The following is a 27,697-nucleotide window of genomic DNA, read 5'->3' on the forward strand; positions in this document are numbered from 1 at the left end:
GTCATGGTCTTGGTATTCGTCAATTGGAATCTCTATAAGAAGAATTGTGCGCTGATTTTCCTTTCAAAGAGTGAGAGGCTTTGGCCCTGGCAAAAAGCCAACATCTTGTGTTCTTGTCACTTTTGTTTTGGTAACTATTTGATGAACTAAGAAGACACACTCTAATATTAACAAGCAAAGATTGTGCTAATAAGAAAATTAAAAGTACCTCACAAATAGTTATCATGGAAGAAGAATCTTATTAACCTACATTGCCCTAGATTCTTCAACAGTGGCAAGAGGCCCATACATTAGCAATAGATAATAGATTTACTTGTCTTTTCTAGTTTCTAGTAGTTTTTATAACTGTTGACTCTTTCATATTTATTATGATATTTTTTGTAAACAATATATGACAATTTAAGTTTGAAGTTGGCAATCATAACTCATTGGTAATGGATTATGAATATGATGCTTCGTGAAAGTTGAAAGTTGTTTCATTTCATGTTAGATATTCTTGGTTGTAATGGTTACACTTAGCTTACAAGTGCAACTTTGTTGATCAATGATGATAAATGTTATATATCGAATTTTGAAAGCTTGAAACTTTAAGATTGATGAATCATGAGACTCAATATGTTGTATGTTACTAACTTGTGGATGTGGTTTATGAAGATTATAACTTCTAGATGATTGATGTTAAATGGTTCAATCTATGTTTTATGCTTTTTATATCTAATTCATCATCTTACATGCTTTTGTTGACAGATATGCATCAAAATATAAATATATATATATATATATTATATAAAAATTCGCTCCCCGATTCGCTCTCGAACTGGGAGGTTTTGAAAATGTCGCTCCTGCTCTCAAGTAACCTTGATCTGTTCATCCTTGTGATTCCTCTTATACCATGTCTCCTCCCATCGATGAAAGTCTGTAAAGAGAAAGGAGCTTTCGCTGAGGTGACAGTGGGATATTGCTCCATTGTTGCCACTTGACCCAATAGTTGTTCTACAGGATCCCCTCTTAGGACCCCTGCTACTTTGAGCGGTAACAATCCTTAGCCAACAACCAACAACCGCTTGCAGCCACCTAATAGCTTGATGTGCCACTATCTCCACCACCTGAGGCAGCGATGTGGTCCCTCGCCCATCTCTTATGATCGTATGTTTTAAGGTGGGCTTCCCAACCCCGAAGGTATGGCTTTTCATTGGTGTAGTTGAGCAATTTTGTTTACTTATCCTGGACACTAATGGGCATGGATTGGTGGGGGGATTCGGCAGAAAGAGTGGGCTAGGTCTATACTCTTGTCTCCTCTGCCCGATTAGGTTGTTAGCCTTGTATCTTAGTCCCGTGGGATCTCCTTTACTGACTAATAGCTTTAGGGTTGGCACCACATGGAAAATCCTAATTTTGGTTGCGCGGTCCCACTACCTAACACCATATACATCACTCCCCTCTGCTCAGTTTAACCCCATTTATCACCTTTCTCATCTGGGTCCACATTTGTCCACTGGGTCCACAAAGGGTTAACATACCTCTCCCCTTGCCCACACCTTGGGTAGGGCCTCAAACAGTGCCTCAGAGGTTGATGCAGCGAAAAAGAAAAAAAAAAGCATAATTTGGCCACTCTCAACAGGAAATGGACCACAAAATGCAAAAGATGGTCGAGACATACAAATTTAGCACATGGACAAAAGCCAAACATGAGTTCTACCCCTTATCTATGGCCATCATCCTCATTCCTATGGGCCCTAGATGAGCCCCCTCCACATTTAGGAACCCATGATTGTCCCAACCCTTGTTGAGCAATGAACCACCCTACCTTGAAGGGGGTATCTACTGTTGTGTCCCATACATCATGCTTTTATCCCTTGGAGCCCTGAGTAGTTATGAAGAAAAATCAGTCAAAGGCAAAAGGCATATGAAGAAGGGTGGAAAAATAAAGGCCTGGGTAACTCATGTACCACGATTGCTCCCTGTTGACCACTAGAGTGGCACTTGATGATTATATGAAGACTCCATGCCCAAGGATGATCCATAGGACACTTGTACCATCAGATATCATCAGTCAATAGAGTTTTTTAACTCTACTTCTATCTTCTCATCATCTTTTTTGTACCCAGATTCCACACCCTATGGGGAATTGTAATAAGTGATACTAGTAATGATGAGTTTTTGAGTCTGTAACAAGCCTAGGATGTTGGGACTTGATTAACAAACGAGTACACCTTGGAGTGTTTTTTTATCCGGTTAATTATCTTTTTTTTTTTCAGAGGCAAATAATTTTCTGGGTTGTTTCACTCATTTTTTACCCCAAAGCCGGGGTGACGGTTTCAAGGTTGAGCCCCTAACACATCTTAGTGTCTAGAGTCGATGTATATTACTATACTAGATCACACAAAAAATTTCATGGAATTTGGCTAGGTCTAAGTAGGATTTTTTAATAATTAAAAATTTCCTGCAAAATGAGATTTTTTAATTATTTTCTATGTAATGATGTAAATAAGTGGCCTTAGGAAATGTCTGGGGCAGTGACTACTCGAAATTCATCTTCAGAGACCCAACGTTATCCTAGGACCCATTTTGAGGGTCAAAAAATGACTTATAGTCCCTTAAAAGTCGATTTTCCTAGTGACAATGGCAAAAAATGAGAAAAAATGAAAAAAATCAATAATTGGAAAAATTTCTAAATTTTTTCGAAGTCAAAGAAAGTCAACCAAATGACATGATGTGGTAATTATGTGGGGCCCACCACATGAAGCCACAACTCAAGTCAAAAGCACAAGTCAAAGTCAAAGTTCCAAGTGGCAAGTCAAATGGTCCAACCATGAGTTCATAAGGCACAACGAAAAAGTTTTTTAACATGTTGAAAATATGTGGTGCACATTAAAAGCTTAAAGGGGGACAAAATATATGACATGGCAACCACATGAGGCCCACAAGTAGTGGGGGACAAATCAGCCAAGTCATCGATTAGTGTTGGAAGTCCATGAATTAGCAAAAAGGCTTCAAAAATCAGTTTTAAAATGTAACGGATTTGGAAAAGTTTAAGTGGGGACAGAACTGCCACATGGGACAGTTCTTGTCCCCCACTTACTCTCACTTGTCTCCCACTCACGTACTTATCAACCAATGCGTTCATTGCAGGGATATGTCATTGCCAGCTAAAAGAATGATACACAGCAAATTAACACACAGTTAACCGCAGTCAAACAACAGCCTACGGAGATTATGAACAACAGTTTGTTAGAGGTGGCAGAGCATGGTTTGTTGTTGAAGATTCATTGGGAGTGTGTCTCCCCTTCTTATCCACTCGATTGCACATGGCAGGCTCAATAGATTTGCACATGGGAAAAGGATATATGCTGCCTGTGGTGGCAGCCAACACATATTTTTGAGGAAGTTTGTCTACCACACTCTTCCGTTAAGTCTACACTTGACCAGCAGTTGAACTAGCATGTTGATACACAAGTGAAGTACGTACGAGCAGTATGGGAATACCTACAACCAATCATCTTGCCACTTATGATTTGATTTTCTACATTGGGATTGCCAATCCATCTCCACTTGTCATTGGAATTTTCCTTGGGATCATCTCCCATTTTCTTATTTATATGAGTCTTGAGCTCTCATTTGTATGATAGAGAACAAGTTGTTGGGCTTGCGGAGACTCTGCTGGATTTTATATTCATCTTTCATATAATAAAAGAGACTTTGGGGTACTATTGTGTTGGTGTTCTCCTTCCATTTCTTGAGGTGATGTTATTTCAATTGTTGTGCTTGACATTCTACATGTATGTTGGATTATGCTAGTTATCATTTTGCCAATTGTTTGGATTAGCATATGCAAGCTATCTTGTATGGTTTTTTGGGTTAGAGAAATACTCTGGGAAGAGGAGCACTAGAAGATTTTTGGTGAAATCTCTAGCCTTCTCCTCCACTGTATAATCTAATCCCTTATGATTGCTGACATCTTTTTCCAAGTGTGGAGAGATCTTTAGATTTGGTTGAAGGATTTACTTGGGTGTGGGGTAGCTCTCCAATAGACGAACTAACTCCCAAGATCAAGAATAGAAGGACCCAATCGGTTTGCCTCAAGGATCTCATCAAACGATTTTGAAAGAGGGAGTTTCCTTTCCTCTAGCTTATTAAGATCACATAAATTAAAATTAAATATTTTTCTTGATCAATATCTTGTGCTTTCAAGGATTTTATTTGCTACCTAGAGCATTGTTTTAACTAGACAAGTATGGAGTTCTACTTGCATGTCTTGATCTAGTTCTTGTACACTAATTGTAGATTATCATTTTGACTATTTCATGTCATCTTTGTCTCCATTTCAGGATTGCTTTGCTTTCAATTTTTGAAGCATTCTACTTTTGTTTTAAGCAAAATACAATTTCATTTATTAAAGAGCAAATACTTGGAAGGCATTGGTTGTTCATGTATTTCATGCTTATCTTATGATGGTTATTGCTCATATCAGTTTTTGCTTATAAATCTTAAAGAAATAATCTATTTAACTCTAACAATTCTCCTAGAAACTCACATCTCTTTTTAACTTAACTTTTCATTAGGGACCACCCCCCTTAGCTAACCTAGGAGATAGCTTAAACGGAGAGAGAAGGGATTTAGTGTGACAACCCCTTCTCTGAGTTCCCTGCCACCAACCACACCTTGTGGGGTTGAAGGCTTTTCTCACTGACTTGTAGGTAGGTGTAGGCAGCAGGGTCAACACTCCCTACTATACTCTTGTACCCAAGTGTGGGCTTCCCCTATTATAACTGCCTTTGTACCATGGCATGTGGCTTAGAGCCTTCCCCTGGTCCCCACTCCATTCCATCATTTTATCACATGTCACCTACCACTTAACGTATGTACCATGGACATGTCACCCCCTTTAAAGGTTGAAACCACCTAATAGGTTCCTTGGTTAACCCCCCTTATAGAGCTTGGAGACACTTGTACATGCCAAAACCTGTTATGGAAGGGCATGCCACCATGAAGTGCCCATTTGATTCCGTGATTTGTAAACTCTCTTACTTGATTACTCTAATGATTTGTTGTATTGGAGGGCAAGGAGACGCATTGGATCTTATGGAGGATTGCAGGTGGGTCTCCATTTGGGGTTTGTTCAACCTATACGAGATCCAAGCCCTTCAAAGGGTCACGTTGGGACTTGTAGGGTGATCGTTGAGAGCCATGGGCCTCCACCATAGCAGAGAGCACTTCATGGATCGCTAACACCATTCATTGATTTCTCATGTTCAATCTTTTGGATGAGGATGATGCACCTAGATCACCATGCCCAACCGACTCCACACTTGTACCATACACTTGGTAGATGTTCCATGGACCAGATGAGGATGTGTCTCACCATGGGAGACAAAGGGAGGGCTTATATCATCATTCTGACCTTTACAAATGGTATGCAAGCATTATTTATCCTCTTGGAGACCCATGAGGATGTCATTGTGCCCCCACACCTAGTTGAGGGCAGTCCAGTTGATTTGTTTGAATATCAAGGGGCCACCCCTCTTGATCACTATGTTTGGAGGCTATTTTTCACATTGGCACACTTCGGACTCCACTAAGCCTTCTCAATGGCCCAACGACTGATCATGTTTACTTTTTTGCCCTCTTGAGAGGCTTATCTTTGTATTTTGAGCTATCTTGGTGGGCTTGTTACCAAAGAATGTTATTGTTGCACATTATTTTATTATTTGGGGCTTAATTAGGCCTAATTAGGTAAATCAAATTCTTTAGGAAGGATATAAATAGATGAGAGGCTCATTCATTCCTCTTATTATTAGTTGGATTGGATTAGTATCTCTTGAGAGACTTTCTCACTTGTCGTTGGAACAAACGCTCTGGAGCCCTGGACAACTTGGGTAAAGATCGATCTAGTGATGGTTAGTGATGTCCAATCGTGAGGTGAAATCACTAGTTGAGGGTTGAGGTGGTTTGGCCTCTAGAAGCCCTAGTTTGGTTTCTTTTGATTTGTTTCATGAGATCCCACATTCATGCTTGGAATATGGTGCACAAGTGATTGGTTGAAAGAGAGATTTGGTTCAACCCAATCTATGGTCGGGTGGTACATGGAAGTCCCTGACTTAGTTGGATTTTTATAACTTTTTGGAGTTTTCTTGATGCACTATGATGTTTGGATTTCGCTATTGTCTTTGGAGCTTCTTTCTAATGTGAAGTTGATGAATGGATATACTCTCTCTCTCATGTAAGTGAACTTTTAATGCTATTCTTGCTATCTTACTTGTCAAATGCATGTATATTGTTATCATTATTCTTGTATGGGTTAATGTAATGCGAATTTCTTCTAGGACCTTGAATAATTGATTTAATGCACGCGTTGCTCTTTAAGGGATTGGGTGAATGTTCCTAGAGGCAACTCTTAGGTTGAAAGACCTTGAAACTTTGTCTCCTTTGCAAATTTGAAATATAAATCCTTATTAACTTAGTTGCTGCCCTTGGAGAGGCTAGCGAAGGTCAATTAGGGCTCCTTATCTCAAATTTCCAGTTCAACCTGGCCAGTTTTCAAAACTATGTTTCTAAGGGGAGAATAATAAATAGAAACATACAGAATTGTTCTATTTCAAAAGTAGAATTATATAGATAAAAATATACTGCAATAAGTAGAGGTTATATCTGGTGATATGACAGCCATAATCAATTCTCTGTGTCTGCGCATAGATCCTTTTATGGGACTAAAAGTCATGTTTCATATAATTTACTTCTAACATCATATGTTGAAGTTATGGCCTAAAAACTTACAGGTAAAATCTCTTAATAATGTCAGAGTTATGGCCTGTTTGGTCTTTTGTTGTTGATTTATACTTAAAACTGAGAAGTGTTCAGTTGTGTTCTTAAAATGGAGAAGTACACAATAAATGAGAAAGTGTGTGAAATGTTGGGAAAATGAATTAAAACTATAATATACTCTGAACTGCTTGGTTAATGCTAGACTGGAGCTTTTTCTTGCTTGCTTGCTGTGTGTATGTTTATGCATTTGTGTGAGAAATATGGGATATGATTCAATAAATAAATGCAAGGAAGCTAGCATAAAAAAACTAACATGATAATATTGGACTCGACCACTTGGGGGTTGGTTGAGTGCCAGGCTGGAGCTTTTCTTTGCCTTTCTATTGTGTGTGTGTGAGAGAGAGAGAGAGAGAGGGATTGTATTTTTTAATGACATGGACTGATTTTTTTCCTCCATTAGGTGGTTTACAATGGTGCAACCATTGGAAGCAATGCGTCTGGTTTATTCCTGGCAGTGGTTTAAGTGTGTCTGCCGATGAAGAAATCATTGTGCAAGCAGTTCATGATGCAGTTAGAATTCACTATGATGTTTGGAGAAAAAATGTTCCTACAAATCAAGAGCATTTGAGAAATATGAGTAGTGGAGATCTTAATCTGTTTGTAACACCTGAAAGAATTGCTATATTGGGAGATAAAGGTTGGAGGTCAGCCATGATGGCTGTTGGAAGACAATGTGTGAGTTTTACATGGGAACTTGTTTACCTTTTAAATTGAAATTGAAAAGTAATGAAAAAGTTAAAATAGCAATGAAAGAAAGTTCTAAGTGTAATATGGGAGTATAGACATTTCTCTTTTTTGGTAAATTATTATTCATTGAATCGGGCATATGCTGTATAGATGTTTGAGGGAACATGGAAATGACTTATGCTTGCGTGGAAAATGCTACTATTCTTGTTGAATGCTTCACAAATGAAATAATGTTCGACCTCACTAATGGATTTTTCTTACACTCTTAGCTATGCTTGTTTCAGAAGATTGCATATCCCCTGTATTAAGGTGATTTTTATCGATGCAGAGTATTTTTCCTTCTGAAGACTGAAATACATAGCCTATTTAATATATTCGCCTGCTAAATTCATGCCCTTGTTTCTCTAGACATAGTAAGTTAGTAACACACTGATGTGGGACCTACCAAGTACTCTCTAGTGGCTACAAAATATATCTGTACCCTGAAAATCCAACCACCTTGGTATGGCTTGAAAGTTCACACCAGTGCTGTATGCCGTATTGGATATCCAAAAATGTTACTACCTTGCCAAAATTAGATATGCTAGAATCAACTAAAATTCAAACCACGGGAAACTATCACTACTTGGTTCTTGAAATAGTAATGATACTGCCAATTGGACCAACTTTGTAAAAATAGTAATTTAAAAAAATAGAATTTGCCCAAAATACTAAGTTTCCTGATTGGCCTCAAATTTGAAGCACATGCATATCTCGATAAAGTGGATCCAAAATTATGATCTGGTCTTGAAAAAGATGACTTTCAAGAAATGCAAAAAATTTCAAGAATGCGATTCTTGAAATCAAGAGAATATAAAAAGTACAAATCTGACCATTCCCTTTAGGAGTTTTGTTATGAAGCAAACAACACTAAAATGATAAAAAATCAATAAATACAATTCACTTTGACGGGGGAACCTCCTTTGCGATGAATACAATGTACAAGAAAAGATGAGATGAGCCTAAGATTAGGTCTATCTATCTATCTATCTATATATATATAAGACAAAGGGTATAATTATAATGAAAGGTTTCGGCTGACCTACTACTATAGCACTAAAAATGTAATAACTCATATCTAGGGCTTAATAAGGGGTTTTATGTTCAACATGACCCACCCCTTCAAACAAGTGTTGTTCTCAACACTTTAGTAACTTCTGGTGTTTCTGCATGAATAACTCATCTTCCTGTGTCACCTCTTCCACTGGTAGGTTCTTCCATTTAATGAGTGTTATGAATAATATATATATAAAATAATACAAATAATATAAACATTAATAATAATAATAAATAATGATTACTTAACTAGTAATTAGTTAATAAAGAGGTATGTCCTTAAGGACATGACCATTGGTGAAGAGGTATCTGCCTAGGGTATATAAGCAGGCCCTCACCCTCATTGTAATCATATCTCATCAATTCTTTTATGTAATATTCAATATACAATTACTTGTCCTACAATGGATATCTTTGTCTTCGAAGTATTTTGAAGACTATTGTTGCGTGTAGGAACTTTGTTTGTTACATTGGTATCAGAGCATTCCTCTGTGTTGGAGAAGTAACTATGTTCGGTCTTTAATAATGTACTTGAGTCATTATGTAATGTACTTGTCAAAAGAATGAAGAAAATAATAATAATAATAATTATTATTATGACTTATTAAAGCATGGGTTTCATGCTTGGGTCACCATGTTTTAGGTCAAAGTCTCCATTGAGGACTTCTAGGATTTATTTTGAGTGTACAAAATTATTGTACATTTAAAGAGACCCTTCTTGGGTTTTTGAATCATGTAAAAAGGATTAGTATTGAGTCAAACATGAATTATGGAACCTCCACACCATGTCGGCCTAAGAGAAGATCAAGTTGGCCTTAGGACCCTATTTGACCCCACAAGAAGCCTATGAAAGGAAGGACATCAAATTCATTTGAAGCATCACTTCTCATCAAGTTCAAATTCTCTCCACTAGTCAGAAGTGTGAAAATCCTGTTGCTGGGCAGAAGTGCGAAGTGGGTAGCTGGGAAAGTCTGTTGCCGGGAAGTCGAAGTGAATGCGAGTTTGGGTGAGTCTAAGGAGTTAAGGAAAATTGAAATTTTGGTGGTGGTCTCTCTTTGTTTTGTGCGCTGTATTGGGAGATCGAAGTCTTCCAAGTTGGGCTGCTGTCGGAAGCTGTTAGTTGTTGCATAGTGGAAGTTGTTGGGAAGAGGTCAATCTTCTGGAGGCTAACTTGGTGTGGAGGGAAGGTCTGGTCTTGGTCTAGGGTGAAGAGTCTCAAAGAATACTATTGAAAGGAAGAATTACTTTGACTGGGTTTTCCCCTCGAGGGGGGTTTTGCCTTGGCATGTGCCTACATCTTGTGTCCATTGTTTTATGTGCTGCTGCTTTTGGTAATTGCTTGATGAACTAAAGAAAGAAGGTACAAAGAATCGTAATAATAAGAAACATCACAAGTAATTATCAAGATCAAGAAAATCTTTACTGCTTTTCTGACTTTCCAACATGGAATCAAAGCTTTGTTGAAGAAGGAAGAAAAAGGCAGATTCATTCAAAGGCACTATCTCAGGGAAGGAGTCTATTATTTTCAAGGAATCTATCTAACTCAATCAAGGGTGAGAACAAACTTGAAGGAGCATTTAACTTCAGATCCTGGAAGAAGAGGATTGACCTAATCCTTGAGAAGAATAAGGTGCTGGATTTGGTAAAAGGTATTGTAAAGAAGCCTATAGAAGATGCCAGTGATGCCGACAAAGCGAAATCCAGGGATTTAGAATTGGTGGCTATGACTTTGATGGTATAAGGGATAAACGACAATCTTGTCCCATTCATAGCTAACATCGATCATGGTTAGGAGGTGTATGAAGCGTTGTCGAAACTGTTCACTATTAAGAATATTGGTCAAATAGCAAGTTTTCAAGAATGAGCTAAAGACTACGAAGCTAACTAAAGAAGATACTGTGACAACTTTCTTTGTGAAGATAAGTATTTCATGTCTTTTTAGTTTTAGGTTCATGTACCCATTTAGATTTGATTATATTAAATACTAATCGCTTCTCTCCCTCTGTTATCTAGACAAGGGAAAACATCTGAAAGGAGGAGGATTTCTCAAGACAAGGGAAAAACATCTAAAAGGAGGAGGATCTCTCAAGACAAGGTTAGTCAAGAAACAAAGGTATGCTTTGAATACATTGATTGAAAGGATTATTCATTTGATGATCTATTACTAACTCTGTTATGACTAGCTGTATTGAATCTTAGTGATTCTTGTTTGGGTGATTCATCTCTTGATAAATCTACCCACCCCTTTCATATTCTTGATTGACTATGTAGAACCCTAGACAGGTTCTGGAAAACCCTAACCGAAGGGTATGCTCTTGTGAATCTCTAAAATCTGATTAGGGATATTATGAAATGCTAGTTAAAGTTTTTATTGATGATGTCATGTTTGGGATTTTGGTAATGTAGGTTTTGCTATGTTTCTACTTTGGAACCCTAGCTCATTTGGGTTTGGTGGAATGTATGAGCAAGACCCTTACATTGTCTTATAAATGTTTTCCTTGGTATGAGTGTGTTTGTCTGATCAAACCCTAGTATAATTGTGTGTCCAACTCTTATTTGATATTGTTGTGAAGTTGGGTTTGACTAACACATGATATGAAATGTATTTTTCATGATGACAAAATCTAGGCATATATATAGATATGTCCTTTTGGTTGAAGTCCTAGGTTGGTCCAGATCAAGATGTATTTATGTTATTGGAGATATGATATGCTTATGTATGGTTATGAATTCCTAGATATGTGTGCTAACCTAGTCATTGATGGTCATGAGTCTTAGGATTTAATGGAAGTCCTTATTTGAGATTCTAGGATGATGATATCTGGAAATCTAGGGTGTTATAGCTAAACCCTAGTGATGTTAAAATTGTCTAGTATGTGTGATATAACAATCTGAGATATATGTATTTAATGATTGATGAGATTGTGGAATTCTAGGGTTTTGGAGTTGAACCTTAGTCAAAGTAGAAATCTCTGATGAGTGTTGACTATATGATAATTTGAGATTTGTAAAGAGATTGTTGGAATTATAATTTTTGGTTGAGATTGATGATTGCCCGAATATCCACGGCTTGCAACTAACCCTAGTAGTAGCTGGTCATGTTAGTGATTGATTGATGGTTGATTGAAAAATCTAGGGGTTTGGAACTAACCATAGTGGGAGCTGGTCAGGTTAATGACTAAGTTGTGATTGACTTTGATTGATTTGTTTGTATGAAATCTAGGATTTATATGAATCCCTAGTGAAAAGTCTAACACGTATTCCGAAAGGTTATTAGATACTTTATAGATATATATTTGTCTGAATTGTTTCTAGGGTTTGCTATATGTTATAGTAAGGTATGTCATACCTTTGGACGACACATTGAAACCCTAGATGGAATGAATGTTTTTATTGAAGGAGTCTAGGGTGTATAACAATGTCCCTGGCAAGATGTTAAAAGAGTATATGTCTCTTGTTTGAAAATGAGTTTGGGTATCTGATATGAATAAAGTTGAAATGCTTCCATGTTTTTTGATATGGCTAACATCATGCTTCTATAGATTTGGTTGTACTTGCTATCTAAGCTATGCAGATACACAATCTTCAACTTAGTGAAGATGCTCAATGTGACAAGAAGGCTGTGCTGGTACACAATCTTCAACTTGGTGAAGATGCTCGACGTGACAAGCATGATGCAGATGATAATAACTCGTATGAAATGGTTGGAAGCCACGAAAGATTCTCCGATGACGAAAAGAAGTAGAACTCCCTAGGTTAAGAGGGAGCTCGAATGGAAGGAATCTCCCTAGGATAAGAGGATGGTTGAGAATATTCCTTGTATAGGAATGATTAAATCCTTTCTGTTTATGATTCTCTACTTCATGTGTCATGCACTAGACCAGGACTAACAACTGTAAGTTTTAGTGAGGGCCATGAGTAGGAGAAGGAAATTGGAGAATGCATTTTAAGGTGCTGCTAATAGAAGGAAAGCAGAATTCGATTGAAGAATATGTTGTTGCATATGAAGTAGGAAGAATAATGTATGATTGAGGAATCTTTTGTCAAAGATTCAGTTGATAGTCCTACTATGGAAAGTTGAGAAGCAACATCTGTTGTCTGTAAGACCTCGGAGGTTTGTACTTGAATATGTACATGTGAAAGTATATTATTAATTGGGGTTGTGTTTGTATAGGTGAATCCCTCGAAGGATTTTGATAGCATGCTAGTTACCAATTAGTTTGATTGGGCGAGATTGGTTATTCTTGATCTACTGGATCAAGGGGTGTTGAGGCTTTGTGAGTGAAGCATTGCCTCAGAGGACTTCTGGCCAGCACATTGTGTTGATGTCTAGAAGTTGGAAAGGTGGTGTTGATCAAAGAGATCTGTTTTGGATACAAACCTGGAATTTTGGGTTGATGATTAGCAAGTAAGCCTAATGGTACCTAGAGGGGCTAAAAGCTTGAGTCCATCTTAGACCCACTTGGATAGATTGCCTTGGTCAGGAATCTAGTCCATGGCATTGCAGTGCCTAAATTATTGAGTGGCTAGTTGAATAGATTGCCCTGGTCAGGAATCTAGTCCATCGCATTGCGGTGCCTAAAGTTCTTCATGGTTCATATAGTTTGAGATCTTCCATTGTACATGTACATTATGAATACCTCCCTAGTTAAGAGGGAGCATTGGAAAAAGTAACTATGTTTGGTCTTCAATAATGTACTTGTCAAAAGAATAAAGAAAATAATTATTATTATTATTATTATTGTGACTTATTAAAGCATGGGTTTCATGCTTGGGTCGCCATGTTTTAGGTCAAAGTCCCAATTGAGGACTTCTAGGATTTATTTTGAGTCTACAAAATTATTGTACATTTAAAGAGACCCTTCTTGGGTTTTTGAATCATGTAAAAAGGTTTAGTATTGAGTCAAATATGAATTATGGAACCTCCACACCATGTCAGCCTAAGAGAAGATCAAATCAGCCTAAGGAACCTATTCAAATCCACAAGTAGCCTATAAAAGGAAGGACATCGAATTCATTTGAAGCACCACTTCTCATCAAGTTCGAATTCTCTCTACTGGGCAAAAGTGTGAAAATCCTGTCGCTGGGCAGAGTGCAAAGTGGGTAGCTAGGAAAGTTTGTTGTCGGGAAGCCGAAATGAATGTGAGTTTGGGTGAGTCTAAGGAGTCAAGAATAATCGAAATTTTGGTGGTGGTCTCTCTCTGTTTCGTGCTCTGGATTGGGAGATCGAAGTCTTCCAAGTTGGACTACTACCGGAAGTTGTTAGTTGCTGCAAGTTGCTACATAGTCGAAGTTGCTGGGAAGAGGTCAATCTTCTGGAGGCTGACTTGGTGTGGAGGGAAGGTCTAGTCTTGGTCTAGGGTGAAGAGTCTCAAAGAATACTATTGAAAGGAAGAATTACTTTGACTGGGTTTTCCCCTCAAGGGGGGTTTTGCCTTGGCATGTGCCTACATCTTATGTCCATTGTTTTATGTGCTGCTACTTTTGGTAATTGCTTGATGAACTAAAGAAAGAAGATATAAAGAATCGTAATAATAAGAAACATCACAAGTAATTATCAAGATCAAGAAAATCTTTACTGCCTTTCTGATTTTCCAACACTCTGAGTATACGAACTTTGTTCATTACATTTATATCAGAGCCACGTTTTCCGACCCCGACCATTGGCCATTAAAATATTTGTCAACGTAGTTGTCATCGTGGTCAAGCGTTTCGCTACAAGAGTTTGGAGCTTCTCCAATTCATTAGTTGGCCTTTGGCCATAAAAAAAATAAAACTCCTATACAAAAAAGATCAGGGAAAAAAAGAAAAAAATTAATTAAAGAAAATAGAAAAAAACATATAAAAAATTATATATTACATAAAAAAGGACTATTTATTACAAAAGAAGATATATTAAAAGATATAAAAAAATTTAATTTAAAAAAAGGTATAAAAAAATAATTAAAAAATATTATATATATAAAAAACAAAAAATAAAAAAATCTTATATATATATATATACACAATTTACCTATTAAGTCACGATGCCAGGTCGCCACCAAGCTCACATGGCCACCCACAACTCTGCACAATGACCACATTAATACTGTCAAGTTTCAACGATCTGCTAGTGCTGCCCCACTGTCGAAGCAAGCCGTCACCCCCGACTTTCCGTTGTCAGCCTTGCTCGAGCCATCTATCTTTCCCCCTGTGCCGTCGACACCCTTGCCACTGCACCTTGACACGCCGATAGTTCTGTGTGTTCCGTCACCCTATCGAAATTGTTGACCACTTCCTTGCCCTTCGTTAGAAAATGTAACTAGGTTCAGTCTTCATTAATGTATTTGAGTCATCATGTAATGTACTTGTCAAAAGAATAAAGAAAATAATTTTAATTATTGTGACAATGACTTATTAAAGCATGGGTTTCATGCTTGGGTCATCATGTTTTAGGTCAAAGTCCCCATTGAGGAATTCTAGGATTTATTTTGAGTTTATAGGGTTGTTGACCACTACCGGTCAACTACCCATGCAGTACACCCCCTTTTCTTGGCAGAAAGGGGTAGCCCCTGATCGACGTGTCCGTGCCATCCTGCAGTCATCAGCAGCTTAATCATTTTAATTGTAAACCCAGTCTGCATGTATGAATTGTAAATAATCTTAGCAGATATGAGTCGTATATGTAAATTGCCTAGGTGGACCTAACTTTCTAGTGGTAATCTACATCCCGGAAGGTTTTTCGTCTCACCGATCCATGATCGGCAGAGTTTTCCTTCAACCTGACCCCAAAGCCGTGATGCATTTTGTCATTAGAACTTTAGAAGAATCTTAGTGTGTTAATCTGCTAGATTATAGTTGTGTTGCAGAACTGGGGGGTTTATGAGGGTCTGTATTAAGTGGGTTTGTCCCCTTGAGATGTAAATTGTAAAAGTCATGATGTAATGTGTCTTGAGGGTTAGAAAATGTTTTAATCCCCTCATGAGTCCTAAGTCCTAGGTCCTAGGTGATGTTTCCAAAGGCTTAGTTCGATGATCCATTTAAGAAAATAAATAAAATAATAAAATAATAAAATAAATAAAAATTAAAAAATTAAATAAATAAAAAATAATAAAAAAATTATAAAATAAAGCAAAAACCCTAAATAATAAAATAATAATATTTTAAGTGAATGCATGCAAAATATCATTTTTTAATAAATCGACGGATGAGATTAAGAGATGTCTTGATCCTCATCGACGGTCGAGATCATTTCGACATGGATCACTCGAACTAGCCGTTGGGATCATTTCCTTTAAGTAGGGTGCTAGGGGTCAGTTCAGATCAATTGGATCTGTGAGTCTGGTACTGAAGAAGCTCTCTTGTAATCTGTTTTCTGGTTAATAAAAGAAGACTTTGGGGTCCAAATCTTGCTGGTGTTACTCTCTGGAAATGCTGTGAGATTGTTTAATTTTCTGCATATTTTATTTTCAGCCATTAATAATAGCTTATTGTAGAGTATTGTGAGCACAGGTATTTTGTTCACTTGCTAGGGTTTGAGTGCTGTTAGGGTTTCTGAAGTAATGGCAAGTATCTCCATTACTTTTTGAGATCTAGCAGCATTTTTGCCCTCTTTACTGATGGTTGTTTTGAGCTATGCAGAAAACCCTTACTGGAGAAGATTGGTGGGCGTTAAGGGAAGTTCTCGGCTGAACCAGCCAACTCCCGCAAGCATTTTTTGCTGAGCCCAGTTGGATTTGACCCTGGGTCTATCATTCAGTTTATTTTTCTGATTTGCATGAGAGATTTTCTGAAGTTCTTCACAGTGAAAACCTTAAATTTTTATTCTTTAAAATATTGTTGTGCTTATTGCTGAATCTGGCTGTTAAGGGGCAAAAAATCTGTAAATTAATCAGTTTCCTTTTTGGGGTTTCAAAATTTTTCTTTATACCCAGTCTTCATTAGGGTTTAGGGTTTTTAGGTTAATTTCTGATTAGCTTTTCGGTAGCAAGGGTTTTGCACAGGCTGCAAAGTATACATTAATCCTGGGCGAAATTTTTGGGGCGATCCATTCATATATCGGTGCATTGGCTGAGCAATTCCTGTCAACAGAGGAAGGTTCTCTCTGCGTATACAAGAGGAATCATTTTTACCTGCCATCAAAAGAAACTGCTGAATGCATTAAGGGAAAAGCACACAAACAGTGGTTTCAATCCAAAATTTGTCACGCACGGCATCAAGTCTCATTCACGCGCGGTAAAAGGTAATAAATTTTTTGCGTAACAGGTAAAATCTGAAATCCGATTCGTATATTTTTCTTACCGTCTACAGTGTTATCGTTGCCTCTGCCTGCGTTAAAATTTTTTTGTGTTTAAAATCTGAGCCGGGGTCACGATTTTTGGATCTTGGCATTTATCAACTCTTGCAAATCTGTAGTCTGGCTTGGTTTATCATAAATTTGCAGTGCGTGGGTAGCATATATTTACGGTGGCGTTTGTTTAATTCGCATTCTCATCCAGTGGCTCGTTTCATTCAGTCTTTTATTTACCGCAGCCAAGAGATTATACCTGAAACCCTGCAAATATTTCATTTACCTCGCCAGCAAATCTATACATTGTGTCCAAAGCCATCCGCTGCCTCGCGCCATCGAAATCTTTGCCCTCCGCGTGATATCTCGCTGCTGTTCATTCCGTTTCATTCCGTCAAGCATTGCAGACCCGCGTGCAGCTTGCCAGTCAACAAACGAGGGAAAATCCAAAACGTTTCATATTATTTTCCGCTGCATGAAGTGCGAATTTTGTTTTTACCTAAGATCTGATCACATTTCTCACATCGCAAGGGTTACGATTCAGTATATCATCGCAGTTTGTCTGGCGTGTGCTTCAGGCCGATTCATTTTTACCTGAGCCGTCATCGCACAGAAATTCTTTATGGTTCACGATTCCGCCTTCTCAGTCGCCGTAGGGTATCACGTTATGCACAGTGGATTGTTACATTCGTTTATGCGCTTACGTTTTGGTTACTTTAGCTATTTAGATTAGGTTTTCATTATAGTTTCGATTTTTTATTTACTTTAGATTTTTTAAATTGTATTTTAAATATAATGTGAAAAGGGTTAGACGTAGGTTAGAATAGTTTCGTATTTCTTTAGATTTTAATAGTGTTTTAAATAGTTTCTTCTTTAGATTTTTTTTATTTAATATAAAGTCATGAAAAAATAAAAAAATAAAAAAGGTGAATAGAATTAAGCTTTAGTTTTTTTTCAAATTTTGATTTCAAGTATAGTTTTTTTCTTTTGTAAATAATTCAATTTTCTACTTTAGTTTAATTCATTTTTATTTAGTTTTATTTTAAATAAATTTTAGCTTAGTTCATTTAAATTTGGATTTTATTTTTAATTTTTTCTCTTTAAAAAAAAAATAAATTCGAAAAAGTATAAAAAAAGCATCGTGGAAATTTTTGCCAGATTCAGTTGTTTTCCTCAGGGAATTATCATGTTACATCTTTTATGTTGAGATTTAAATTTTCAAGTCTGGATACTAATATGATATCTGGTTAATGATTTATGATTCTCGTGGTGGTTTAAAGCATTCATCTTTTCAAAATTCTCAGTTGCTGGATATCTTTTTGGTCATTCTAAGAGCATTGTGTGTTTAGCTGATATCTTGTGATGACAAATGATTGCTGTTCACGGTTTATGTTTCTATATCGTCTAACAAGTAATCGTTTTAACAACAATCTCTTAAGGCACTGGTTTGCTAAATTAATCAAATCCTTTTAGTGCTTATCATATCGTGTCTCGTGTCTCCCACCCAACTGGTTCACAGTTGGTTTTCATCATTTTTCAGTAGGGTCTATCCCCTTAGCCGAGGGAGACAGGCTTAAACGGAGGGATCGGGGATCAGAGTGACAGCCCCCGGTCTGAGCGTTGTCGTGTCAATCTGCGCGACAACAAGGGTCATTGTATATTCAAAGAGACCCTTCTTGGGCTTTTGAATTGTGTAAAAAGGTTTAGTATTGAGTCAAATATAATTTATGTATCCTCCACACCAAGTCGGCCTAGAAGAGATCAAGTCGGCCTAAGGACGCTTATTCGACCTCCCTTGAAGCCTATAAATGAAGCAAGTCGAATTAATTTGGAGTGTCTCATCTCAAGCAAGTTCAATATCTCAAGAGAAGTTGGAGAAGTGCGAAGTAGGACGAAGTGGGTCTAAGGAAGCCAAAGTAAGTGCGAGTTGGGTGGAGTCTAAGAAGAAGAAGAAGAACAAAATTTTGGTGCCTCTCTCTCTCTCTGTTTTGTGCCCTAGTATGGGAGATCGAAGTCTTCCAAGTTTCACTGATGCCGGAAGCTGCCTGATGCCGAAAGTTGCTACATAGTCGAAGTTGCTAGAAAAGAGGTCGAAGTTCTGGAAGGCTGACTTGGTGTTGAGGGAAGGTCTTGTCTTTGTCTAGGGTGAAGAGTCTCAAAGAATACTTTTGGAAGGAAGAGATTTTTGATTGGGTTTTCCCCTCAAGGGGGGTTTTTCCTTGGCATAGTGCATATATTTGGTGTCTACTGTTTTATGTGCTTTTGCTTTGGTAATTGCTTAATGAATTAAAAGAAAGAAGATATGAAGGAAAACTAATATGAAGTCAAGAATATCACAAGTAATCATGAAGTATAAGAAAATCTTTCTGATTTTCTAACATGGAATCAGAGCTTTGGCGAAGAAAAGAATCTAAAGGTAGTCTCAAGCACTTGATCAAGAAATCACTCAACTAGATTATTTCAAGGAAGAAGTCTACTATTTTCAAGAAAGATGTCTAACACAATCAAGGGTGAAAACAATCTTGATGGAGCCTCAAATTACAGATCTTGGAAGAAGAGGATTGACCTCATCTCTGAAAAGAACAAGGTTCTAGACGTAGTGAAAGGAAATGTAAAGAAACCTTCAGAAGACTCTAGTGATGCTGATAAAGCTAAGTTCAGAGATTTGGAATTGATAGCCATGAACCTAATGGTAGAAGGAATAAAGGACAATCTTGTCGCATTTATAGCCAACATTGACCATGCTCAAGAAATATATGAAACATTATCAAAGTTATTTACTATTAAGAACATTGGTCAAGTTGCAAGCCTGAAGAATGAACTAAGAACCACAAAGATGACTAAAGAAGATACAGTGGCCTCCTTCTTTGTGAAGATAGCAAGAATCAGAGATGACCTTTTGGCCATAGATGAAATAGTTTTAGACAAAGAACTTGTGATCACTGCTATACTAGGATTACCACCTACTTGGGGTGCATTTGCTGCAGGTCTCAATAGTTGGAAGGAAGCTCCCATGTTTGAAGGATTATGGACCGCTTGCAGTCAAGAAGAATTAAGAATTTCATTAGTTGCAAACCTTGAAGGAGTGTCGAATGCCTATGCTGCTCAACACAGAGGAAAATTCAAGAAAAGACCAAGGTGGAAGGTTGACATGTCCAAAGTAGAATGCTATCAATGTCATAAGAAGGGTCACTACAGGAGTGACTGTCCTGACAATCCAAGAAACAAGAAAAGAGAAAGAGATCAAGCAAATCTTGCTGAAGAAGAAGACCTAAAGAAAGCCAAACCTGAAGAATTTGATATAAGGGACTTACATTACTAAGTCCTTTACTTCTAGTCTTAGATATTCTATTTTGTATTTTTGATGTTTTAGAATTTATAGGTTTTAACATATTTTTGGAAAAGACATTTTCTTTTGTTTTTATAAGTTTATAGGTATCGCTCAAGCTTTGGAGGGAGCCCCCAACATCTCCCAAATATAAGTATCTCATTTCTCTTCAATTTCTGTTTTCATGTACTTTTTTAAGTTTTGATTATATTAATACTAATCGTTGTTCTCCCTCTATTGTCTTGATTAGGAAAAAATCTGTTGTATCCTCAAGGAGCATGGAAGAAGGTCTCCCAAGACGAGGTTTGTCAATAAATAGAGGTATGCCTCAAAACTACAAAACATTGATTTCTTTATAATAAATGTTCATTCTTTTGACAGTTTATTACTAACATCGTTATGTCTAGTTATATTGAATCTTAATGATTCTTGTTTTGGGTGATTCATCACTTGATAAATCTACTCTCCTCATATTCTTAACTAATCTTATAGAACCGTAGATAGGTTCTCTGGAAAAACCCTAACCTAAGGGTATGCTAATGTCAATGATTGAAACCCTAAAACCGCTAAGGGTTATTGGGAAATGATATTTGAAGTTTTGGTTAATGATGTCATGTTTGGGGTTTTGATATGATCATGAAAACCCTAACTTGTTAGGGTTGAAATGGTGTTGTTTGAAATTCCGAACATGATGGGTAGCAGGCCTAGCATTAGTATAGGGACCAATGCCGGATGATTAGGGTGATACTGAGTGAGGAGTATTGCTAGAGCATAGTCCTCGCTAAGAGGGAGTGTTGATTTGGGGCAGCATCGGATGTGCTCTAACCATGAAAATTGGTGGAGAGGCTAAAGCACACGAGATCTCCAATACCCAGAAATGGTTTGGGCAGATTCTAAACAGTTTGGGAGATATTAAAATAATTAATATTTTTAATGGAGTCCCTAAGTCTAAACTTAGGGAAAATAAAATATTAATGTGTATTAATATAAAACTGTGTTAGAAGGGTCCAAAAGTCATGGATCAAGCCAGAGTTAATCTTAGCTGTTGATTAGGGACTTAATCTCGACTGTTGATTTGTCAACGAGAAAAGTATATAAGCAGGCTTGAGGGTCACTTGGAGAACACACCAAGAGATCAAGATTTCGACTTTCTGGGGCTGGGTTTGCTGAGAAAGTTGAGAAAGTGATCAGAGTTGCAGCTTAGGAGCAGTGAATACAGAAGCAGAGAGGCAGAGATAGCATCGGGAGGATTAGCGCAGTTGTCGGAGAAGGGGACGCAGAAGCAGCCAAGGGTTCACATAGAGCCAGCCAGGGTTCACGCAGAGGCAGCCAGGAGCTGCGTAGTGCCTCAAAGGGCCAGCGTGGGTGACACAGAGGGCCAGAGGATTGACGCAGTGCCTCCAGAGGCTGACGTAGGCCAAGCCAGAGTGACGTTGGGCTAACGCTGGGCCAGAGAGAGGCTGATGCAGTCCCTAGAGGCTGACGCTGGGGTTTCGTGGGGCAGATTGGAGCTGCCAGAGTGTTTATCTGGGGTTTCAGCCGGAATATTTGCTTCCGAGTAGAGAGGTACTACTGCCGAGATTTTTCTCTGTTGGGTGAGCCGGATTTGGCACCCAGATTGTATTCTGAAACTGCTTAATAAATCAAACCCTCAGATAGCTGCACCGATTTTCCCGCATTGGGTTTTTCCGAGGACATTAGTCCAAAAACAACGGTGTCACTTGTGTGCTTGTCTCTGTTTCCTTCAGTTGATGATCTGTAAGATGTTGAGCATGTACTTGTATTTATTTCCAGTATTTACATGGTAAATAACTTGTTAATTAACATAACAAGTAGGTAGGAATAAATCAGTAAAGTGCATGAAGGGTTTCTAATGTGTCAGACTTAGAAATTCCAACACCTTCTGCTTCTCATTTTCAATCCTGAGCCTGCTTATTTCTACTGAAGATGTTTCTAATTCCTTTTGCTTTTTGTCAACAATGGATATGTATCTTTGATCAGATTCCTTCCTTTCAATTTCTGCTTCCTGCATCTGTTGTGTGATCCTGCTAATCTCTGCAAACGCTGTGTCAAGTTACTATTGCTTCTGTTGGACTTCTCTCTTGAGGTCTCGTGTCGCTGTATTCTTGATTTCTTCCAATTGAGTTCTAAGACTACTAATCATCTTCTCAGACTCTTCATTTTCTTTGATGAGTTCTTTTGTTGTCTTCAATTCTACTTCCAAAAGTCTTGTCTTTTCCTTTTGACTTTTGAGTTCCTTTATCACCTTGATCACTTGATTTTGAAACTCTGTTTTACTCATTTCTCCCATTTCTTCATCATAATCAGAAGGATCCGAATTTTCAATAACATCTTGACCTGATTGCTTTGTTGAATAGAGATTATGAAGCTTTTCCCAAAGAGCTTTAGCTATTGAACATTGACCAACTTTTGTTTTCACAGAATTTGGCAAAACATTCAAAATTACATTCATGGCCTTTGAATTGTACCTTTTAGCTTTGTCGGTAGATGTGTCTCCAGAAACAATTGATTCCCATACTCCATGTGCTTGCAAATGTACTTCCATCCTGGATTCCCATATCTAGTAATTATCTGCATCAAAATCAGGGGTTGGTACACAATACTCACTTTCTTCAGATTTTGTTGTACCTGTACCTTCCTTTGAAATCCTTGTAACCTACTTCTTTGAATTTCCCATCTCTATGCTCTGAAAACTGACTTCCAACGGTTAAGCTATTATTGAAGGAACCAAGCTCTGATACCAATTGTTGGAAATACTGAGAGGGGGGTGAATCAGTGTTTCTTAGCAATTAGCACTTTTATATCTTTTAAGAGCATTAGTTAATCTATAATTATTATTAGTGTTTATGCAGTAATAACAGTAAATAAAAGAACATAGTAGATATAAGAATTTTAGGTGGAAAACCCCCTCCGGGTTAAAAACCATTGAATGCTTTTCTAATCAATTCTTTAATATTTAGCCTCAACTGAAATGAAAGCAACAACTTCCTATAATTCTAGAAAAGCATTCTTCTTCAGCTCCCATTGGAAGGATGCCCCAACGTCCTGGTTTCTTCAGTAGTCAACTGAATGGATGCCGCAACATCCTAGACCAACCTACTACCCTGAAGTGTTCATAGGCTCCAACATGTAGGCGACTTCATGCACCAACCTAGCACCTCCCTGCCACCCTAAAATGACTGAAATGAGACAAGAGTGTGGATTCCCAAACTAGGGACAACAATCCACGATACAATAAGATGTACAATGATTTTCGTGTACTTGACCAAATACCCAATCACTCTATGACCTGCAACCCAACCATGACATCATCCCAACAGTGACTCCTATACCTCCCAACACTGCCTCTTCGACTCTAGGCAGAATGACTCTTCCAATGATGACACTTTTACAACTTTACAATGATGACTCTTGGCCTTGACACTTCTTCACAATATATAGATGGTTGTCATGTCTTCAAAGGATGTCCCGTTGCAATGCTTCCTTTGATTTGATACTTCTGCTCTTGAATTCTTGCTTGAAGTTGTACTTGAATCTTCTTCTACCTGCATGCAAATTTTGCCTGGCGAAACCAATCCCAAAACAAAACAAAATACCCTTCAACTTACCTCTTCCTGCAAAACACATGTAAGTGCATAATAATGAATAAATACAAATTAAAATTACAATGTGTACTTAAAGTGTGCTTGTCACTTTTGTTGTTGACTTGTTGCAACAGTAGACAAAGGCTCCAACTCTTGATATAGGCCTGGACTCTATGCAAGGCTATATCCAAAATTGAACTAAAGATATATACAATAAAAACTGATGATAGACCCTAGACTTGTGATGGACCAAGTTCTAAGTACAACAACCGAGACCATTCTATCAAATATGACAAGACAAGTAACATGAACTTACAACATCATATACATTTAGCAAACTTGGTGTAGCATCAAATGTGTAGTATCAAGAATAGGACATCCGAAAAACTAACTGTGAGATATAGAGTCATAGAGATATAACCGAGACCCTGTATATACTTACGTTGTCCTGCAAAAACATATGCCAGAGATGATATTGAAAATTCAAATGTAAACACTAATCATACATACCTTGCTGTAGGAGACTTACCCTTGACTATTGATGTGTGGTCCTTACTGCTGTGATCCTTGAATGCATGCTTTTTCTTGCCTTCTAGGAGCTCGATATTGAATCTGTTGTATTTATGTAATTTCGGATCTCTAGGGTCTGAAATTTCGTCATGTGGTAACCCTCTAAGTCCTCTTTCCAACCCCACAGGTCTGATCAAGATTGGATTCTTCAAGAAAGAGTTATGCCCAATCTCCCACGATGACTTGATTATAGACTGATTCAGTAGAGCGAACTTGTACGAAGTGCCACGTGTCACTGTTGCAACCTTAGATGCTGAAAACGCTACTCAACAAATTATAATCTGTCCTCATTCTGTGACTATTTATGAAATTTGAATCTAATGCTCAGAGACAAAGTTATGACGATTTTCCCAATGTCACTTGTTTGACATGGAATTCGGGAGCCTGCAAAAACCCTAACTTCCTTAGATCATATCTCCAAAAATATAGTGAACCAAGATCTGACATTCGGTCACGAGCTTCATCAAGATTTAAGCTCAAATGGGTTTTAATTTCAGCTTCTGAAGCTTCGCAGAAAAAAAGTTATAGCGAAAATGCCACGATGGCCTGTTTGAAGCCACAAAATCCCTACTAGAGGAGGATATGAGGGTCATTATTTATATGAATGTCTTGAGTTGAGAGGGTCCTCAACAAGTGAATGTTGGAGGGATTTTAGGAGCAATTTTTTATTATTAATTATTGACTATTCAATGACCACAACCAATTATGAGTGCCATGCCACAACCCCGTAGGGTTTTAGCCCACTCACTGGGGTTACTAACTTCAAACATGAATATCTCTCAAACCGTGAAGAATTACGTGGCGTGCCATATATCAACTGAAACATCTCGACGTGTAGAATCCATTTAGAAGATCCTTGACTTAGAATATAGTAAGTTGTCAAGTCCAAATGCCCATGCAAGATCGGGGTAGCCCCTGGTACTGCTTGGGTTGACATCAATGACAATCACTAATGAACACTTTTGCATGGAGGAGGACAGGGGATTGCAGGTTGCACAAAAAGAACAGACCCAGAGGCAAGGAGGGAATATCAAAGAGAGCAAGATGAGGTAGATGGACTTAAAAGAAGGCATGGAGAGCTTACTCAAGCTACTCCTCAAGCTCCTCCAAACATTGAGCCATGGATTGTGGTTGAAGCAAGGAAGAGGAGAGCCACTCAACAACAAGAACAACCACCATCCAAAACTACTAGAGGGGCATCCGCTTCAGTTCAAGATAACAAAATTGCTAAATTGTTGAATGTGCAAGCGAGAGAAGAAGCTGATTCCAAAGTGGATAGGTGCATCTATGCATGTGGTATCCCATTCAATGTTGTTCACTCTCCTTACTGGAAAGATATGATAAGGGTAGTTAATAAAGCTCCCACAGGGTACAAGGGGCCCAACTATGAGAAAGACAGAAAACTTCTCAAAAATGAGAAGGAACTTGTGGAGGATACCTTATCACTGATTCGTTCTTCCTAGAGTAGCTATGGGGTTAGCATAGTCTCAGATGGATGGACAGATACAAGGCATAGGCCATTGATAAATATCATTTCCACTTCACCAAAAGGAGCAATGTTTTTAAAGGTGGAAGACTGCTCAGGAGAGGTGAAAGATGCACAGTTTATTGCTGATGTTATAATAAAATATATTGAGCAAATAGGACTTAACAGGGTGGTGCAAGTTTTCGCTGATAATGCACCAGTTTGCAAAGTTGTAGGTTTAATTATTGAGGGGAGTTATGACCACATCTTTTGGACACTCTACATTGCCCATAATCTGAATATGATGTTAGAGGAGATCAACAATAAAGTTCCATGGATAAAGGGAATCACAGGGGAAGCAAGTGTGATTTTTGAATTCATCACCAACCACCACCAATCTCAAGCAGTATTTCGAGAGTAATCCAAATTGGAGTTGTTAAAAGTTGCTGAGACTAGATATGCCTCAAACTTCCTAATGTTGTGTTGCCTTGCTGAGGTTATGCAACCACTAGTTTCTATGGTGGTGAGTCAACTCTAGGCTGAGTGGAGGCACACAGATTCAGGGCGGGGATATATGGTGCGTAGATGGTGCCTTGATGAAGAATGGTGGAGCAAGATAGATTTCTTGCAAAAATTCACAATTCTTGCATTTGAGCTTCTTCAAAACGCTGACACAGACCAACCTTTCTTAGGAGAGGTATATAATGGCATGGATACCATGGTTGAGAAAACTATGGAAATCATTTTACAGGCGTCTCCACGACTTCTTTTTGTTGATGATTATTTTGCTGATTTAGACAAGAAAATCATTGTTGATAGGTGGAACAATTTCAACACTCCATTGCACACTTTAGCACATGCCTTGAACCCAAAATTTTATGATGAGGAGCTTAATGCTCAAAGCAATGGGAAGAGGAAGGCAACCCATAAGGATAGAGAGGTGGCTAATGGGGTGAAAAAGCCCTTATTAGAATGTTTCCAACGCATCTACATAGGGAGGTGAAAGAAGAATTTGCTAGTTTTGCTGAAGGATTAGATGATTATTCAGATATATCAGGGATAGATTCGGATAGATTGGAGGGAACCTCCAACTATGTCATCTGGAAGGATAGGATGCCCTTCTGTCTAGATGAATATGGTCTGAAAACCTATGCAAAAACTGTGGTAGCAGTGCCCCAAGATGCCGATCAACTCAAGGAGTACAAAAAGGAAATGGCAAAGGCTAAGAGGATGATTTTTGATGGAGTTCGAGAGCATCTGGTCTCACATGTGGCAGATAAGGGCATGACCAAGGAAATGTGCGATGCTCTTTCCAAGCTATTTCAGAGTTCTTCTGAGCAGCAGAGGATGTTTCTCCAGGAGAAGCTGAGGAGCATAAGGATGCAGAAATGTGAGAGCATAGATGGCTTCCTCACCAAGATCCAGGAAGTTTGAGATCAATTGTAGCTGTTAGGGAGGAACCCCAACCCACAAAGCTTGTACGATTGACACTAAATAGTGTCTTAGATGACTGGCAGGTATTTGTCCAAAGTATATTGCGTAGAGATACCTTGCCTAAGTGGGACAAGATGTGGTCTGATCTACAGCAGGAGGAGTTGAGGCAGGATCTAGTGAAGAGTACCATTAGCGATAGCAGCAACAAGGGCGTGACAGGTGTGAAGGAAGAAGAAAATGTGGCCCTAGCATCTAAGGGTCCTAGTCAAGGACATGGGCAGCAGAAGAAGAATAAGAAGAAGAAGAAGAAGAAGAAGGACATGTTAAAGTTCAAGTGCTTCAGATGTGGTGAGCTTGGTCACTACAACACGCAGTGTCCTCTCAAGAAGAAGAACAAGCGGGAGAAGTAGGATCAGGCAGCAATG

At 38.1% G+C, this 27,697-nt stretch overlaps 1 protein-coding gene across 1 annotated transcript in view; it reads left to right on the plus strand.

Annotated features, from left to right (window-relative positions):
• PRMT7 (protein arginine methyltransferase 7) overlaps nt 1-27,697 on the plus strand; it is a 467,255-nt gene that overhangs the window by 160,082 nt on the left and 279,476 nt on the right. Inside the window, exon 7 of the mRNA XM_089446420.1 lies at nt 7,223-7,497. Coding sequence (XP_089302546.1) covers nt 7,223-7,497 — 275 coding nt within the window. The remainder of the gene's footprint in view (nt 1-7,222; nt 7,498-27,697) is intronic.

This window comes from Pinus tabuliformis, chromosome X (assembly GCF_031772625.1).
Source record: "Pinus tabuliformis cultivar Carrire ecotype Pingquan chromosome X, CPIR1, whole genome shotgun sequence".
Classification (NCBI taxonomy): domain Eukaryota; kingdom Viridiplantae; phylum Streptophyta; class Pinopsida; order Pinales; family Pinaceae; genus Pinus; species Pinus tabuliformis.